This window comes from Mesoplodon bidens (genome assembly GCF_964165515.1).
Source record: "Mesoplodon bidens genome assembly, chromosome: 3".
NCBI lineage: Eukaryota > Metazoa > Chordata > Mammalia > Artiodactyla > Ziphiidae > Mesoplodon > Mesoplodon bidens.
Window position 1 is genome coordinate 30145425 of NC_138178.1, and position 19337 is coordinate 30164761.

Consider the following 19337-nt stretch of genomic DNA (forward strand, 5'->3'; position numbering starts at 1 on the left):
CTAATGGGGCTGTCCTCCCCTGGGGTACATCCTGCTCAGGGAGACGGCCCCCACGGCCATGACCCGAGGAGTCACAGGGCCACCCTCTCTGCAGATCCTGCCCGGGACACAGCCTGTGCTCAGACATGAGCATCGCACCCCCTGTGCCCTAGGGGACCACTCAGGCCCTGCTGGTGTCCCTCAGCTGGCCTGCTCCATCCGGCGCCACCCCCCACCCTTGAGTCAGGCTCAGGCCAAGAGGAGCAGAAAGGCCAGCAGCACAGCAGGAGAGAGGCTGTGATGGGCGGGGGCTGGGGGCTGCCATCACAGACCCGTCGGGGGAAGCTGTGCTCGTTCCCTTCTGAAGGAAGGCCATGCGGACACCCCTGGTCTGGATGCTGTACATCTAGGGACTGGGGCTGGGGGATTTAGCCTGTCTCTGTCGGGATCCCCCGCCTGAGAGACAGTAAGAAGTCCCTGGGGTCGTGGAGAAGGTCAGCGAGCCGCCAGGAGAGGCGGGTCTGCAGGGGTGAGCGCGGTGAGGAACGAGAGGGGCCAGGCCCCCCACGCCGAGGCGCTGCCAGATCTCCCTGGGCCGTCTCTTTACAGCCTGTCACCCACCCCACCCCGGAACAGCCCCCCGCCCCATGGAATAGGCTGTGGTGTCTGACCCACCTCTCAGGCACCCACGGGGAAAGCACAGCCTATGCTGCTTTCAGTGATGCTGAGTGTGGGTGCAGCAGGAGGGGAAATTCCTTGAACTCGCTGGGAACTTTTGCGATAGAGAATGGCTTGTTACGGGCCTTACAGATGACACCAGTGAAAATATGAGCTGAGCCCGAGTCTCTGTTGTGACTTTCAAACACACATGGGAGACATTCTTGCCTGGTCTTGGGCACAGATGGTTTTAAATCTCCTTAGAACTTTTGTCAATTACAGGAAGGTAAATAGGATCATGACCAGTGCCATCTGCCTGTGCAAAATTATTTGAAAGTCTGTGGGTGTCAGATAGAGAAGGATAAAATGAATACTTTTATAGCCTTTCTAAAAAAGTGAAAAAGAAAATCAAGCTTAGTATAATTCCCGTGAATGAAAAAGAGGCCCAACTTTTAAGTATCTTATTTGACTCGCAGGATTTTCTAGCTGGCACTCCCCTCGCATCTTTAAAAACCCAGGCTACAGCGAAACAGTTTATGACATCCATGTCTCCTAACTTCGTGCTGGAAGACAACCAGAGTCTTCCAAAGCAAAGAGGACTTATGTACTTGTCTTCAGCTTCAGCAGGTTTGGAAGATTACCATCTAGACAGCTTGTGGTTTAGTGTGGCTTGTCTTTTATTAAAGAACTCACCCACCACACAAAAGATACTTCAAAACTAAAAGCTTTGAATATTTAGGTTTATCTATAGAGCAGACCATCTATTTCTAGATGTTCAAGAATTAACTGTGCACTAACCACATGCTGTTTACTTTTCTGGTATTTCATTAAACCAGACTGCATGTGATGTCATTTTATAACAACTCTGCTTGCAAATACGTAGGTGAATGTGACGGATGACAGTTATCAGGCTCTTACTGTGAGCCGGGCATTGTTCTGAGCACTCGGTGTGTATTCACTCATTCAAAACCCCCAACCAGGGTGTGAGGTTTGGGAGCTGTTTTAAATCCCCACGTCATAGATGAAGAAACTGAGGCTCAAAGGAGTTAAGAAGGATGTCAGTGCTCTTCATTCCTGCCCTGCACGTGACCATGGACACCCAGGCCCCCTGGCTCAGATGTCACCGCAGAACTGGCAGGTGTGGCCACAGTCCTTGCCAGGATGCCTGCACTTAATAGCAAGGAACACTGTTCTCTGAAGGTCACAGTAGGGTGGCCTGGTCCTTATACTCAGGAGGGAAGACAGGGAAACGTGTCCCATGGGTACATGGGTCCACACAGGGCGGCCAAAGAGGTCCCCTCCCCCCTTCCTCCCTCCCTCTCTCTGTGCTCTTCTCCACAGGAAGCACTGAAGCCAGGTCTGGGACATTCACGGCATCCTAAGATTCCACAATGAGAAGGAAAAACCAGAAAGAGGCCAAGACAGTGGACAGCCGTCTCCGGGGACCCCCGGACCAAGAAACATCTGCAGAGAGGAAGCAGGGAGAGGCAGAAGGAGAAGCAGGCGTGTGGGAAGACTTCCTTTTCATCTTTAAGCTAAATGGTCCCAGCAGCTTAGGCAAAGCTACACAAGAACCCTGATGAAGGAAACCAGCCATAAGCACTGGGGGTGCTCACCAGCCCTGGCTCAAGCGACCCTGGCAGGCAGGCTGCAGCTCTGCCGGGAGATGAGGCCATCAGGGCTAAACACGTATCTGCCTTCCACGTGGGAGCACTTGGCTGAATGTCTCTCTCTCGGCCCTTATGTCCTTGGGAACAATTGAATGTGCAGTTGAGGTTTGGGACAGCAGATTGGCTGAATATTCCAGAGAGTCTGAAACTGCTAAACGTAAAGATGATTTTCGCTTAGAAACAGCAGTGCGATTCTTCCCGTCGGCTGGAATTTGCAGGGACCTTTCCTCAAAGGACAGGAACAATGTCACACTGTGTAGTACGGCTGCGCCCCTCAACCCATGCTGTCTAGACTCCGTGTACCAGCACTTAAAAAACAAAATAAAATAAAAATAAAAACAACCCTTCGCCACCTAGGCACCACTCTCCCATCTTAAAACTATTTCTGGCAGCAGAAGAATGCTTCATTCAGGAGCTGCCCCAATGGGGAGGCCAGTGGACAGGAAGGGCTGCAGCCTGGACGCGGCAGGGCAGAGGGCAGCCTTGTGGGTGGGACCCAGCCCCCGAGTCCAGCACCACCTAACCTGGAGCTTGAGTGCCTGTGTGCCAGGGGTCTTCCAAATAACCAAGCAAAAGAATGCAAAAGGCCTCTTAATCTCAGAAAACCTTCCACTTTCTCCTGAGTTTGACAGTCTAAGGCTCCCCAGAGAAAACGATGCTTTCAAATGTCAAGGCTGAGACTCGCCTGCTGGCCTACCAGCTCCTCAGGCCTTGGAGGGATAACCCGGCAGTCAGTGTTCACAATTAGCAGCAGGAGGGAAATGCAATTTTTCAAAAGATCCTTCTGTGGCTACTCATCCAACAAATACTTTCTGAATTCCTACTGTACGCAAGGCATCAGCAAGAAACACTTTTCTCAACATTTTATAGCAGAAGGGCATATTATAAGAGGTAGATGCCTTTAAGGAAGGGGCGATCTCAAAGAGAACGATCTATATTTGTTGATAAAGCAAGAATCCCTTTTAATCACCCCATCATTTCTTTTTTTTTCAAACACACATTTTCCAAAGGTAATAAACAGTTATAGGTAGAAAGAAATGAATTCCATTCTTCATCAGATTTTAAAGCCTAGAGAAACACCATTCTGAAAAGGATAAAATGGACAGCAGCAACAGCAGAATTCAGGAGAATAATCTGATTTCCTCTCCTAACGGAAGAGGATTCTTGCTATTTTATTTACTTTACAGCTGATTTTTTTGGCCATGTGACGCAGCATGAGGGATGTTAATTCCCCAACCAGGGACTGAACTTGTGCCCCCTGCAGTGGAAGCGTGGAGTCCTAACCACTGGACTGCCAGGGGATTCCGTACAGATTTTTTTTTAAACTACCGTATGACCCAGCAATCCCACTACTGTGCATATACCCTGAGAAAACCATAATTCAAAAAGAGTCATGTACCACAGTGTTCACTGTAGCACTATTTACAGTAGCCAGAACATGGAAGCAGCCTAAGTGTCCATTGACAGATGAATGGATAAAGAAGACGTGGCATATATATACAATGGCATATTACTCAGCCATAAAAAGAAATGAAATCAAATTATCTGTAGTGAGGTGGATGGACCTAAAGTCTGTCATACAAAGTGAAGTAAGTTAGAAAGAGAAAAATAAATACTATATGCTAACACATATATATGGATCCAAAAAAAAAGGTTCTGATGAACCTAGGGGCAGGACAGGAATAAAGACACAGACATAGAGAATGGACTTGAGGACAAAGGGAGGGGGAAGGGTAAGCTGCAACAAAGTGAGAGAGTGGCATGGCCATATATACACTACCAAATGTAAAACAGATAGCTAGTGGGAAGCAGCCGCATAGCACAGGGAGATCAGCTCCATGCTTTGTGACCACCTAGAGAGGTGGGATAGAGAGCGTGGGAGGGAGACGCAAGAGGGAGGAGATATGGGGATATATGTATACCTATAGCTGATTCACTTTATTATACAGCAGAAACTAACACACCATTGTAAAGCAATTATACTCCAATAAAGATGTTAAAAAAAAAATCCCAGTGTTTACACCTTAAGCTTATCTGAGTCCAAATAAAAGCGACACCGTGCTGCTGTGCACTCTGGATACTAAACCCTCTCCTGCCACAGAGAAGAAGCCGGGGCTGCCACCCTGGTCCAGGACCAATGGGGTCTCACTGCGGACTCTCGGGGCCGGTGGAGCTGCCAGAGCTACGGCTCCAGCCTCTAGGAGGCCGCTAGGCACTGCTGCCCATCGCCCCCAGCCAGCAGGGCAGCTCCCAGGTCTGGGTGGCTCTGCTAAATATTACGGCTAAGAAGTTCCAATCCTAGGCTGGGGTTCAGGCTGAGGGACGGACGCCTCAGAATGGAGCAATTGACAAAAGGGGAAACTACAATGACAGCAAAAGGCCTCAAAACAGTACTGGATTAAGAATTGATTCCTTTCCCTGCTTCACAATCCACAAGAAAAAATGCAGACATGTTTACAGACGCACTGCATGCACCCACAAACGCATGTCCTCACCGATGTGCACAGGAATGCGTGTGTGAACACCTATCTCCCCCATCCCTGAAATACCTTCCAGCAGAGTCCAAAGGACACACCAGAAGAGCCGAGCTCACCTGGGCCTCTTGTCTGTGAGAGCGACACAGCTGTGCTGCAGGGGCACCGCAGTCCACTTCTTGGCCTCCACGACGAGGGCGTCCGCGTCTACCAAGCCAAATCCATAGAGGTGGCTAACTGAAAAGACAGGGCCTTCAGACCCAGCACCCCACTGCCACCACCATCCGGGGACAGGCCACCTGTGTCCCTCCAGGGCTACAGGGCCCCTGCCAGCGCCTGAGAGCCCCGGGCCACAGCACCCGTCCTTCTGAGGACACTCCCAGCTGCTTTACTCTCTCAACTCTTTCAGGTCAGGAGCGAGGGCCAGAAAATACGTCCCATTTTGGTGCAAAATAAAGTAAGTGTTGAGGGGGCCTAGTACTTTCTTTTTGTAAATGAGGGCGACTTTCTTTATATTAAAGGGACTTCCTGGCATCTGCGCTCCCCGAATTTTGAACCGGACAAGAAAAGCAAAACATGAGACACCTTAGTTCAGGCAACCACGACGTGCAATAAGCACAATACAACAAGGCTCTGCTCATCTCTTTTGCCATTTGCTCTCCCTGCTGAATTTCTAGGGCATTCGGGGAGAGCAGCATCACCCAGCACACAGGCTGGCCCAAGCAGGTGTTTAATTTGGCCAATGCAGGAGAGTTTCAGAGTTGAATTTAAGAGGCAAGGTCAAGAACTAGATACAATCTCTTTTCCTATTTAATTAGGCCAAAATTGAAATGTAGGTCAGCTCTTGTTACAGCACACCACTACCACAAACATTCCTGCAAGACAAAGATGTATCAGGCCTAATCAATGGCCTCCTTATTAAAAGGAATGTCCCTTGGAACTTAGGGTAACAATGCTTGACCTATATTTTTCAAAAAGTAGTATCAGGCTTGGTGTCGAAATAGTTGGACCTGAGCTAAAGAAAAGGAAAAAAAGTCCTCCCTAACATACCATGGCTGAATGTACATCTTTTTCAAGTATCTCTGGTAAGAAACAAGACAAACAAAGCCAGTGGCACCATCCTATAATAACCTGCTCAAGAGGCTCCAAATATCTGGGTTACAAGCCTGGATGGTGGGTTGATTTCATGGTACCTGGGTCTGTCCCAGGCTATGATGGGGATAGAGCCCTTTTAAGACACAAGGGCTTGCTGACAGAAGTTTTATAGTTAGAAAGTAACTTATATAACCATCTCAATGTCCTCCTTGTACAGGTGAGGAAACTGAGGGATAGTTTCAAAATTGTAGAGCTACCCAGGGCTAAGAATGCAAGTTGTCCTTAGGTGGCACATAAGCAAACATCATTATCTTAATATTTATGGATTTGTTTTAATGTGCATTAGAAAAAACATAACTACACATCAAACCCATGATTAACTAGATGTAATAGAGCTTCCCTTTAAAATATATTTCTTTGTGTAAAAAAAAAAAAATAGGCAAGCCCATTTAAAGAGAACCATGAAGTCAATACTGGTACAAGTGGCCTCTGACGTGGCAGAAGTCGTGAGGCTTAGCGAGCCCAGAACTTGAGTGACCTTATTAAACTACTGGATTTGTACTTTTCATTCTCTTGACACATAATTAATGTTATTTGGGGGTTCTTTCTGAGAAATTCATGCCCCCGCCCATAGGGGCTCCAGGAGGTCAGGACCCACCCAGCCCCGGAGTCTTGGCCGCACCTTTATGACCAGCACCGTTCACCTTCCAGTCGTTTGCTTTGAGGTGGGCCGGCCTGGACGTCTTCACCAGCAGGTGCTGGACGTCCCTCCAGGTCAGCTGGCTGCTGCAAATGACACAAGGACAGACGGCTGTACTCATGTGCGTCTGTAAGGCGGCCGCAAGGCCCATCAGAGGTGGGGCATTGGGAGCCGGGCTCGCGCCTGGACTTGAGGAAGGCTCCACAGGCTCCCCTCCTTGTCAAGGGTCAAGGGTCACAACCTCTCTGTAAAGAACGGTTTCTAGTCATCAAACCCTGAGGTAAGATAGTACAATGGGTGACCGAAAACCCACCGTGTTAAAGCCCAGCCTTGCTACCACGACCCACCTGAGTCTGTATGAGGCTCTAAGGCAAACTCTGGCCCCGGGGAGAGGACAGCCTTACGTATCAGCACGTGCTGGGAGAATGTGGACTAGTCTTTACCACGTGAGTGAGCGTTCCGTGGGCCGGGGCATGCCCAGCCATCACCTACCCAGACCCCATACCCAGGACCACTGCCCACACACTAGAATTTGAGATTTTAGTAATTCTACATTAACAATATATTCCTTTTGGTGCAGAGTAGAAACATTTCATTAAAAGAACACTTGCCCACGATTAAAAATGCAGAGATGAGATATCTTGGACACTAAGATACACTTGCTTGCCTTTTCAACGCTCCTCAAAACAGGATCCACCTGACAATGATGCTCTCAGAACCCTGCTCTGTCCACAGCGCTAGGACTGTGTCACAGACAAGAATGGGAGCTCCCTGGGGACTTCCCTGGCAGTCCAGTGGTTAGGACTCTGTGCTTCCACTGCAGGGGGCATGGGTTCGATCCTTGGTTGGAGAACTAAGATCCTATCCTGCACGGCCAAAAAAAAAAAAAAAAAAGAGCGGGAGCTCCCTGGACGTGGCCTTCGTCACCTCTTTTTTTTTTTTTTGCGGTACGTGGGCCTCTCACTGTTGTGGCCTCTCCTGCTGCGGAGCACAGGCTCTGGATGCGCAGGCTCAGCGGCCATGGCTCACGGGCCCAGCCGCTCCGCGGCATGTGGGATCTTCCCGGACTGGGGCATGAACCTGTGTCCCCTGCATCGGCAAGCGGACTCTCAACCACTGCGCCACCAGGGAAGCCCTCGCCACCTCTTCTTAAATAGCACCTGCCCTGGCCAGTCCTCACAGGCATCTTTCCAACAGCCCACTCTTTGTGTGTGTGTCTGCAAATACATATAACATAAAATGTACCATCTCAGCCGTTTTTAAGCGTACAGTTCAGTGCCATTAAGTACATTCACTGTGCTGTGCAGCCGTCACCACTGTGCGTCTCCAGGACGTGATCATCTCAACCCACTGAACCTCTGCCTCCACCAAACACTCACTCCCCATCCCTCCCCCAGGCCCCTGGCCAGGCCATCATCCTACTTTCTGTCTCTATGGATTTGATGACTCCAGGTGCCTCACAGAAGTGGAGTCCCAAGCTATCTGTCCTTCTGTGACTGGCTTAGTTCACTCAGCATAATGTCTTTCAGGTTCGTCCACGGTGCTGCAGGGGTCAGAAACTCCTTCCTTCTCAAGGCCGAATGACATTCCATAGACCACATTCATCTATCGATGGACATCTGGGTTGCTTCCACCTTCTGCTATTGTGAGTAATGCTGCTGTGAACATGGCTGTGTAAATATCTTTTCGAGTCTCTGCTCTCAGTCCTTTTGGGTGCACACTCACAAGTGGAATTGTTAAATTATATGGTAATTCTTTGTTTCATTTTTTGAGGAGCCATCACACTGTTTTTCACAGCAGCTGCACTATTTTACTTTCCCAACAAATACCCCCTCTTTGCCTGCTTTAGTACTAGAAACTCACCTGTGGCTTGAGTCCTGGGGGGCCTGTGTACTCCTCCTCCCTGGGGGCTCCCGCTCTCTGGGCTCTAGCTCTGGCTTCCCCTGATTTCTCCACCACGTTCTTGACACTGTGCTGGTCCCCGGCCAGTCAGTGGCCTCCTGGTTGCCTACCCCAACTGTTCCCCTCAGTACAGTTTCCAGACCTTTTCTTGGCACAAGGTGACCTGCTATCCTCCCCTTATCCACTGCCCTCCTGAGGACCACAGCCAGCCTCACTGTTAGAGGAGGATCTGAGGCCCCGAGTGGCCCACGGCCCTGCCCTCTGGTGGAGAGGCGCACGCACAGGCTTTGCATTCCAGACGGCAGATGTGCCTGCCGCCCTTTCCCCTGCTTGGCCGGGCTCATCACCCCTCACATCCACAGGGTCCACCCAGGATGGAGAAAGCCAGCCCCCTGGGAGCTCAGCACAGATGCCACGAAACCTGGGCTTCAGAGCTGACACAGAAAGGGTTTAGAAAGGGAGGATGTGAGAAACCATCTTACTAGGAGAAACTCCATTTTATTTTTGATGATAGTAATGATATCACATATATAGTTGTATGAAAACATGTCTAAGAAATGGTGTTTAAAATGTTTTTTTAAAGAAGAAGGGATTGCTGGGCCTTGGGGGTGGTTCTCATACATAAGGCTCTTCTTTCATCCTTGTCACACGCTGCCCGCAGGCCTCCTGAACCCCCGAGAGCTTCTCCCCCTAGATGACCTGGCTTTGCCCGGCCTCCTTCCACAGCAAAATTGCTGCACACGTGAGCAGCTGTCCAGATACTACCCTGGCCTCCAAAGCCCCTCAGCTGAGGCCGGCAGTGCCCCTGGTTACACCAAGTTCCTTCCTGGACCAACCCTACGTGTTTAAATGCTCTAAGTGGACGCTGTTTCCAATGACGTGTGCTTGACCTACCACCTGTAAAATTCTGAGGATGAGCTAAAATGATGAGGCAGTGATCGGGGAATTCATGAGTCCACAGGCCAAGTTTAATGGGACAATCCGGCACAAAGCGGGGTTTGTTTTCTATTTAGTTTCAACTAACAGAACTCCTTCCATGTTTCCAGCAAGGAAGGAAAGAAAATATAAAACAACGAATCACCAAGTATGTGAAAGCAACTTTCCACACAAGCAACTATTTAGCGTTTTTTAAATGAGCCTCAGGACACAGAAGCTATCATTTCGGCCTGAAAATCAAACATATTTAGCTCTTTCTTTGTGAAATGGGTAGCATTTGAGTTTTACGCTCTTTCGCCTGATGCAAATCAACAAGCAAACATACATAATTAGAAGGATTGCAGCAACCCAAATATAACTTCTGAATCAGTTAAAATCTCATCTGCAGCAAATGACTCCTTCAAAGGGCTGGGTTGTTCTGAGCCAGTTTTGATATTTAAACTAAAATCTGTTTTTGACCCCATGACTGTATGTGTAGTAGACTCTCTTTTTCTGAACTATCCACCCACTGACAACTCTAGGGTTTTTATTCAGCTTAAAGCAGATAAATCATCACCACTATATTGTCAGCTTATGAACTAAAGTTGACAAAGGGCAGCTGTATCAGCCTAAAGCGTGGTCTGGGGGTGCGATGCAGGTTTGGGGCAGCCCCCCGCCGGCTCCCTGTGCTCCTACGAAGGGCAGGAGACTGTGAGCTGGAAAACGGGAGAGAAGGGAAGAAGCCACTCATGCCCGTTAAGGAGAAACCCTGCCGTGAACCTGGAGGACACTATGCTGAGTGAAGTGAGCCAGACACAGAAGGACAAACACTCTGTGATCCCACAGATTTGAAGTCCGAGAGGAGTCAGGTTCATCAAGACAGAAACTAGAACGGTGGTTGGCAGGAGCTGGGTGAGGGGGAAATGGGGAGTGTTATGGGCTGCACTGCGTCCCTTCCCCAAGATCACACGTTGAGGCCCCACCCCCCAGGACCTCAGATATGACTGCACTTGGAGATGGGGTCTGTAAAGAGGTGATCACGGTGAAACGGGGTCAGTAGGGTGGGCTCTGATCCTACATGACTGGCGTCCTTATAGAAGGATCTAAACACACACACACAGAGGCCACGCGAGGACACGGGGAGAAGGGGACCACTGACACGCCAAGGAGAGAGGCCTCAGAGGAAAACAGACTTGCCGACACCGCGATCTTAGACCTCTAGCCTCCACAACTGTGAGAGCGTACGTTTCTGTTGTTTAAGCCCCGTCTGTGGTGTTTCATTATGGCAGCCCCAGCAGACCACACAGGAAGCTATCTCATGGGTACAGGGCTTCAGTCTGGGCAGACGAAAATGTTCTGCAGATGGCTGGCGGCAACAGTCACTCAACAGTGAATGTGCTTAATGAGCATCACCCTTAAAATGGTGTGTAAAATGTAAATTTTATGTTATGTGTATTTTACCACGATAAAAACTTTTTTAAAAAAAGGAAAAGGAGGGAAGGTAGGTGGGAACTTACTTTGCTTCCAGCGCCAAGGCGATGATGCCGGCCACCATGGGGGCCGAAACTGAGGTCCCGGTGTGGCCATCGGTGCAGCGCTGGCGCAGATCCGTGGTCACCTGGGCGGGGGCAGCAAGCAGCCAGGTCAGAGGCTGCTCAGGACACTGCCCCGGGCAGGCGTGACCTTGGCCCCAGGGATGGAAGAGGTGCTATGCAGACACACCTTGGCAACGGAGGTTTCCGCGTGTCTGGCACCCCCTGCAGCAACAGGGTGATGGTGGGGTGGGAACAGGGGGTCAAGGCCACAGCCCCCCACCACTGCAGATGCAGCCCGAGACTCAAAAGAGAGACAGAATGAAACAGAGGGGCCTCCGCGGCAAGACCCCCTGCCAGGGCCCCCATCAAAAACCCCCAATTCACTCCAGACTTCAGAGCAGGGAAACACGTGCAGGTGCCGTCTGGCCCAAAGAGCATCTCTGCCGTGAGCCAGAGGTCGGCCATCGGTCAGAGAAGGTCACAGAGCACTCTCTCCACCAGGACGTCCTCCCAGGTAGCTGACAGTGTCCCAGAGCACCCAGTTCTGTCTGCAGCAGGAGCTACACCTGTGTCCCTTGGTGACGGGGGTGGGCACTGATTCTGTGCCTCACCACAGTCCAGCCTGACTGCACCTTCCCTTTGAACTGAAACGGAGAAGCATGCGTGGGTACAGCTGGGAGACACCTGTTGTGCTGGATGGGACACTGGCCCTAGTGTGACTCCCATGCATTTTGCAGGTGGAACTAAGGCTGCTAACCAGCTGAACTTAAATCTGGGATTTATCCTGGATTATTTAGCAGGCCCGATGTAATTACAGGGCCCTCAAAAGTCTGTCAGAGAGATGAGGCTTAAGAGGGACCTGACCGTCCCTGCTGGCTTTGAAGATGGCGCTGGGGGGACAAAAGCCAGGAACATGAGTGGCCCGCAGAAGCTGGGAACAGCCCTCGGCAGCCAGCCCACACGGAAACAGGAGCTCAGTCCTATAACCACCAGGAACTAAGTTCTGTGAACACCCTGGATGAACAATGAATGGATTCTCCCTCCAGCCTCTGGAAAGGAACGCAGCCCGGCCAACACCTGGACATCAGCCTCGTGAGACCCAGTGGAGGCTGCAGCACTTCTGGCCCACAGAGCTGTGAGATGACACAGCTGTGCTGTTTCCAGCTGCGAAGTTTGGGACAATTTGTTATGACAGCAATAGGAGACTAATATGCCCACCAACTGCAAAGCTCCAGCAACCCATCTGCAAAACCCTTAAGAACGAATTTCCCCCGCGGTAACAGTCCAGATCCTCTTCCAAACACAGCATTTTCCTTCCTCATGACTCAGCTGGGCTGACCATCACCAGTGAGAGGGATCCAGCCCGTGTCACACACACAGAGGAAGATTTGACAGGGATGCTGGTGGAGACCAGCCTCCTCCCCCCTCCTAGTTCAGCAGGACCTTGACACTGGGGAGGGCAAGGGAGCAGGAATGAGGATCCAACCTCTCTGAACCCAGGATCTTCATCTGCAAAGGGGCTTAATGCCAAGTCCTTCACGGGGCTCCTGTGAAAGCACAGCTGGCACCTGGCACATACTTATACTCAGTCAAAGGTGGCCAGTGAGGGAAACTGAGATTGGGTGGGCAGGAGACCAAGCTCCCAAGAGCAGGTAAGGCCCGTGCTGGCTCTCCAGCCTCAGAGAAAGGGGCGTGAGTAGAGGGGCCTCCCCACAGGGAGGGGATGGCTGAACCAAGGTGGTTCCTGAAACTCTACATCTTGCTTGGTACTTGGCCGTGTTCAGTGAGTGAATGAAATGAGGGAGAGATGCCGCTTTAGGTGCAACTTATTTGATCACAAGCCCTGTCTCAGCACCGGGCAATCCCTCGCAGGTCGGCACTCGCTGGGCGGTAGCAACAGAAGAGGACGAGGGGCCTGAGCTCCAATTTCCATGGACACCTGCCTGAACCTGCAGACGCGAGCTGCCCACCATCCAGGGAAGGGGCTCACCCCCTGGCAGGGTCTCTAAGGGACTAAGGGATTCAGAGCAAACACCTGGCCTTGTTGAGTTGGGGGAAAAAACAAAAACCAGAACAAAAAACAACCTGCCACCCATACTACCAGGGACGAGCACCAGGACAGCAGCTGCAATGAGTGTGATTTTCTCTTTCATCCTCTGCCCAACGACACCCTTCTTACCATACATTAGGGCTCAGAGAATTTTTTTAAAAGAGAAAAAGAAATTAAGGCATTTTATAGCTAAGGCGTGTAACCACGCATGCACACGTACACACATGCAGATGCCGTGTGATTAATTAAGCAAGTAAAGCTGCAAGCCCTGCTCCCAGGGATGGGGAATGGCATCCACCCAGCACAGAGCCCCTCGCACACAGCACCTCCCTGCCCCCTCCAGCCAAGGCCTCTGTCAGGTTCTGCTTAATGAGACTCCAGCAAGTCTGTGTTCAAACGAGCTATATTCCTAAATGAACAGGACACCATTCAGAATCTCAGCCCCATCCCAGGGGTGCACGGTCCAGTAGAAAAGCAAAATAAATTAATACCTTCGTGAACCAGCCCGGGCCGCTGCCAGGCTGGCGGTGGGAGGATCGCGGCCGACCTTCCCGCTGGTGCAGAGCAAATCAGGGAACGGGAAGCCTGCACGCTCCCGCAGAAAAATGTAAAAATCTGCCTGCAAGTAATGTCTAAAGATGTGGCCAGGCAACAGGAGAAATGAAAAGACGCCAGTGAGCTTTCAGGTTAAACCAGTTGGCCAGCTCCACGGTCTCCTTTTTTTAAAGGTCTAAAAACCATCTTATCTAAAAGATAAACCACACTTATGTTCATTGAAGTGAGCGTGATCGACAGAAACCACTCTCAACCTGAAGTGTCTGGAAAAGTCCTTTTGTGAGGAAGGGAACACCTAGGACACTCGGATTGCTAAACTGTTTCAGTATAGAAGCAAGACTTTCTCTCACTCTGTTTTGCACGTTGAAACTGAACTGGCCAGTTGGATCCCAAGCGATGTGACCACAGAACGTAGAAAGCTAAAAAAAGACACCGTGCTGAGAATACACCCCGTTCTTAAAGGGTATTTTTAGATCCCTAGAGACAGAGAGGGTTTTAATTGGTATTCTGGGCCAAAATTAGAAAGGCAGGGTCTGAGGAAGGTTGCCAAGGGCCTGGGGTTTACCTTGAGGCACAACTAGTTCCCTGATGGCAAGGCTGGGCCCGGGGCCAGGTACACACTGCCCTGACTGGCCCATCCTCCTGGGAATGGGACGAGGAGCTCATCCCCCGGGGTTCCGCCGAGGACTCACGATTTTGCGCTCGTAGAAGGCCCCGCTGCTGTAGGTGGTGGCCAGGGTGGACGCACACTCCTCTAGGTACCAGGGCTTGTAGCCATTCTCGGTGGTGCTGCTCACGGAGATGGTGTAGATGCTGTTGGTGTAGCCATCGCAGGAGCAGTGGTCCCCCTCTCGGCCGCCGTTCCCCGATGCCCAGACGAAAATGGAGCCCAGGCCCTGCCGGCCCTGGAGGGGAGAGGACAGGCGTCAGCCCACACGGACCCCCAGCTGGTCTCACCCCTGTCCAGCGCCCCCCTCCGCCCCTGAAGAGGGAGGGGGCCGAGGAGGATGCACTCAGACCAGACAGAGGCCGCCCAGCACATGGTTTGTGGGCTGGTGGGCTCTGTCCTTCCAATTTTCATAGAGTGTTGGCGGCAACATCCATGACACCATAGAATCACAGCGTCATACTGAGAAGCTGGCCCAGAAAGTCCTCCCTGTTCTTCACGGGAAAATCAAGGCCCTCACACAAGCTGTTCTGTCCCAGAGCAACACCAGTAATTTCTAGCACAATGACCCACGATCAGAAAGACCAAGCAGCGCCCCCAAGTACACTGAGATGAAAGCTGAAGGCTGAATTTATGACGTTAATTTTTCTGGGGGAGGAAGAGGGCAAAAGTTCCTGAAAACCCAGCTGCAGAAGCATCCTTCCTGGAGAGCGAGCTCCTTGAAAAGCGGGTGGGCCCAGGATTTGCAGGAACAAGGGCCGAGGGCCAGAACACCCCGGGGCCATCCTAGGAGAGCGCCCCGGGGCTTCCCCATGGGTCAGCGTTGAAGCGGCCACACTGCCAGTGCAACCAAGGCCGGCGGCTTCACCTGTGTGTAGGTTTTCACATTTAAGGACACACACGTGACAGCAAGTCTCTGGGAGACAGGAGCAGGTCAGGGGAGCTCCTGCAGCCTCTCCAACCCACACCCATGGGATCCAACCAACACTCATCCTAGCCACCAACACCAGCTAAAGAAGAACACCAGTTCCAAGACGGAACCGACCCGTTCGGTCCGAAAGGCTGGCCCGTTGGTGGGCACAGCCAGACCCAGAGAGCGGTGCCAATACCCGTCTCCACGTGGGCTGGTGGCTCCAGCATCCTTGCCAAGGATACTCCTGTCTAAACACACAGGAGGAAACTGACACTTAGGCCCAACAACTGGCCAATTTAAAGAAAATTTTCAACAGAATCCTACAATTCCCCGTAGCCCAACCGAAGCCCTGCTTCTGACAGGATGCTTGACACACCCTTGGAGCTCAAGTCCACCCGGACTGAGGGCACCCACCTGCTCCAGAAGCACCAGGACACCCCACTTTTGGACCAAGTAGGCCACAGGTCCCCACCCTTTTGTGCCTGTTTGTCTTCACTCCCACAACCCACCAGTTCCAACCTGAGGCTCGAGGGACAGCCCAGTCCCAGGGCTCAAAACTGCCTCATCCACTCCGTTTTCCACATCTCAAAGGTAGACCTGCCCAAACGGCCAAGAGCTCGACAGAAAGGTTACTTACAGTTAGCAAAAAGGGCAACCTTCTGGAAAAAAGGCACACAGGACTAAGGACATGCGTGTGTCTGTGCCCATAACTACCTGTAGGAAAAGATTAATCAGAAGCTCGTTCAAAGCAACGAAAACTGGAATGAAAGGGTACTGAACCCATCAGAGCCCATCTTTATTTCACCTCCAACTCCTCACCTCACTCCAAATTATTTATCAAAGGCTATCATTTTGCAAAGCAGGGCAAGCAACCTTACTGCTCCAGCAGCATGGAGAATGGCCTCAAAAAGCACTTCTCACACTCGTGAGGAGAATCCCCGGGGGTCTCACTACATAGCAGACTTGGGCTCAGCTGGTCCAGGTGAGCCCAAGATTCTGCACTTCTGACGGGCTCCCAAGTGATGCCAGCTCTGCTGCTTGGGACCCCACTTTGAATAACAGAGGCCTAAATGCCAAAGATTTGCATCTCTTCACCTTGCACTTTGCAGGTACCACTAGACCCATGAGTTCTCACAAGCATCAAGGCGTCCAAAGCCTCTTTCCCTTCTGAAAACAGTTTCCTGGAAAGGGAACGTGGGAATGAGGCAGAGGAAACACCCAGGTCTGAGCCATCTCTGAGGACCGCATTTTCACTTTCCGGGTCTTCTGTTCCTATGGAAGCCACAGGACAGAGGCTCTAGGGGACATTTCAACCCCGGCAATGAACTTGCACTTCTGTTCAGGAAGCCACCACCTCAACACCATCAGAAGGTATTTGAGCATCTTGCCTGGGAAGTGGAGACCTCATCCATGGACTCAGAGGGCTAGCAAATGCCCGGCATCTGGACAAAGCCAGTGCTTTCAGCCACAGTGACACTGACTCTCCCCTTCTGGGTGACAAGCCACATGAGGACCAACATCAAACACATCCTTATGCCAAGGTACAGAGTCTGATGTCTCCTACCACCAACCCACACCATCTACCAAAGATGAAGTCAGATTTTACAGAAAAAGGATATAGGTGACAAACAGGGCGTCGAGGAGGAAAAACAGATGGCAGAATGTGGTTCGGTCTGAGATCATCAAATCTCTAGGAGGATTTTCAGTGACAACTTCAGACAGCTGCGATCTAAGGCTCCCTATGTGGCATGTGGCATATTTTATTCAGAATGACTAAAAAAAAACATGAAATGACTTCACTATTTCAAGAAACTGTGACAAGAATGGCAGGGAACCACATGGTCCTCTCCGCACCTTCCACACTCCCCTGAGAGCTGGATGAAGCCGGTACGGGGGGATGGGCAGAGGGCGATAAGGGCTGCTTTCACTATAATCCTCTGGTACTATTTGATTTATTAACTACTTATTAACCACATTTTAATCATGCATGGTTTACAGTAAGTTAAGAACTTTTTAAAAATGTTTAAAAAATATAGATAATAAAATGGGCTTGACCTGGCCCCCCGTCCTGTTTCCTGTAGAAGTCAGAGGTATAAACCCTGCCTTGGGGATGCCTGGACCTCCTGACCCAACCCTGCCAGCATCGCCGGGCCTCCCAGGGCCACCCGGACGCTGACCACAGCTCTGTGTCTGCTCCAAGAAGCTGTCCTCACCCATAAATCTGCCTTGCCACCCTGCTTGTAAGAGCTGGGTCATCTCCAGGACACCCCCCCACACCAGGCTTTTCTGACTCACAAGGACCCAGAACTGATGACCACAGAGTGACCGGGCTGGACCTCCCGAGAGGAGCCTGCCAGCCTCCTCTGCTCCCCCTCAGCCGGTGGGTGGAGGGCCCACGCTCAGATGTTTGCTCGGTGTAGCCCCCAGTGGGGTCCACCCCAGACATCCTAAACACACTGGGCTGCGAGCTGGCAGGGAGGGAACACAGCCAAGACCGGCTGCTTCGGGGGTGCTGGGTGAGCACACTCCCCGTGATGGACGCAGACAGCTCCATGGCTCGGGGTTCCTGTGAGCAGGTGGGCCAAGGCCCAGACACCCCTTCCACCTGCACTGTCCCAGTTAACAGGCCAGGTGGTTAGTCTAGGATCCCCACCACCCACCTGCATACACCCCTCAGCTGGGGGCAGTCAGGCTCCAAGGCTCAGAGCCAGGGGGCTGGTGAGTGATCAGTTGGTACTTTCTGGAACAGCTACTCTGTAATGAAGTGACGTCCTTCTGCTCTCACTGGTGGACGGCCACTTCCCTGAGCCCCCAAGTGACTTCTCCCTCGCTCTGGTCCTGGCACCATCGCCGTCCTGCTTTGGGGCTCTCCGCTGTGTCACTCTAATTTTGTGTGTATGCTGCTCAAATTTATTATTTTTTTTAATTTTTGGTGGGGGGGGCACACTGCATGGCATGTGGGATCTAGTTCTCTGACCAGGGATGGAACCCACGTCCCCTGCAGTGGAAGCACGGAGTCTTAACCACTGGACCACCAGGGAAGTCCCTCAAGTTTATTTATTGTTACCTATGTGACAAGATTCTTCTTACCTATATGACATGTTGGTTGTTTAATAAGACATACTGCGAAACAGCATGAAGATGGTCCCATATTTGTTTCTTAAAAAGGTGAGTGAACCCAGTTCCTTCTATATGCATAGAAGACTTAAAAGAGCATTTGGAAGATCATCTTTGGGTTTGTCGGATTGAGAGTATTTTTAATATTATCTTTTCGGCTTTATTCCTTCTGATTTCTCACTGTTAAATATTTTCACTATTCCCCCCATCCCTGAGGCTCCCTCGCAGCTCTGGGTTACTCACACCTTTTTAATGCCGTACTCGAAGGCCTGTCTGGCTAGTCGGCCGGGCCCGTCCACCGTCTTCCCGTCGTCGTCCGGCCCCCAGCTCGCGCTGTAAATGTCGATGTAGTTGGGTCTGATGCCCAGGGACTTGGCCTCTACCACGTCGGTCACGTCTCCATCCAGCATGCGGATGCCTGGAAGCACAGGCCCGTGACAGTCACATGGAAGGTGGGTGGGGGGGTCCCATGTGGATGTTGGTCCCGCACGGCCACTGGTCCCCGCACAGCTGTCCGGGGTGCTGGGCACAGCATCCGGGCCCATGCTTAGCTGGGACACCAAGCTACTGGAAACTCCTGCTCTTAGAACCTCGAAACTGTACTCAAACACAATGTCAGAGACATTCACGGCAAAACAAGAGTGAGATTAGGCCCGGGAGACATCAAAAACTCAACAAGAGTACTCACAGCCACATGGGTGCTGACCGAGGAAGGGGCTGAGGTCATCAGAGAACCAGCTCCTTATAGCTGGACAGCCTTCAAAGGGAGCAGCAGAGACAGACTTCAACACCGTCCGCTTTACCTGCCGGCTCTCCATCTATTTCCCTTCCCCTCATCCCTGCCTACCATGGACTGAACGCTTGTGTCCCTCCAGATTCACATGCTGGAGCCCTAACCCCAAGGTGAGGGCATCTGGAGGTGGGACTTCAGGAGGTAACTAGGTTTAGGTGAGGTCAGGAGGGTGGCCCCAGGGCAGGCCTAGCACCCTTCGCTGGCTTCCTCTCCCCTCCACTGTGTGAGGACACAGATGGTGGTCGTCTGCCAGCCACCATGTGGGCCTCATGGGGAACCAGTGGGCCAGCACCTTGATTTTGGACTTCTAGCCTC

At 51.4% G+C, this 19337-nt stretch overlaps 1 protein-coding gene across 4 annotated transcripts in view; it reads right to left on the reverse strand.

Moving 5' to 3' along the window:
• PCSK6 (proprotein convertase subtilisin/kexin type 6) overlaps window positions 1-19337 on the reverse strand; it is a 193566-nt gene that overhangs the window by 62688 nt on the left and 111541 nt on the right. For all 4 annotated transcript variants that reach the window (XM_081227293.1, XM_081227292.1, XM_081227294.1 and 1 more), the window contains exons 7-11: window positions 18475-18647; window positions 14225-14437; window positions 10910-11010; window positions 6558-6661; window positions 4900-5017 (exon numbers count right to left, since the gene is read on the reverse strand). In XM_081227293.1, coding sequence (XP_081083419.1) covers window positions 4900-5017; window positions 6558-6661; window positions 10910-11010; window positions 14225-14437; window positions 18475-18647 — 709 coding nt within the window. The remainder of the gene's footprint in view (window positions 1-4899; window positions 5018-6557; window positions 6662-10909; window positions 11011-14224; window positions 14438-18474; window positions 18648-19337) is intronic.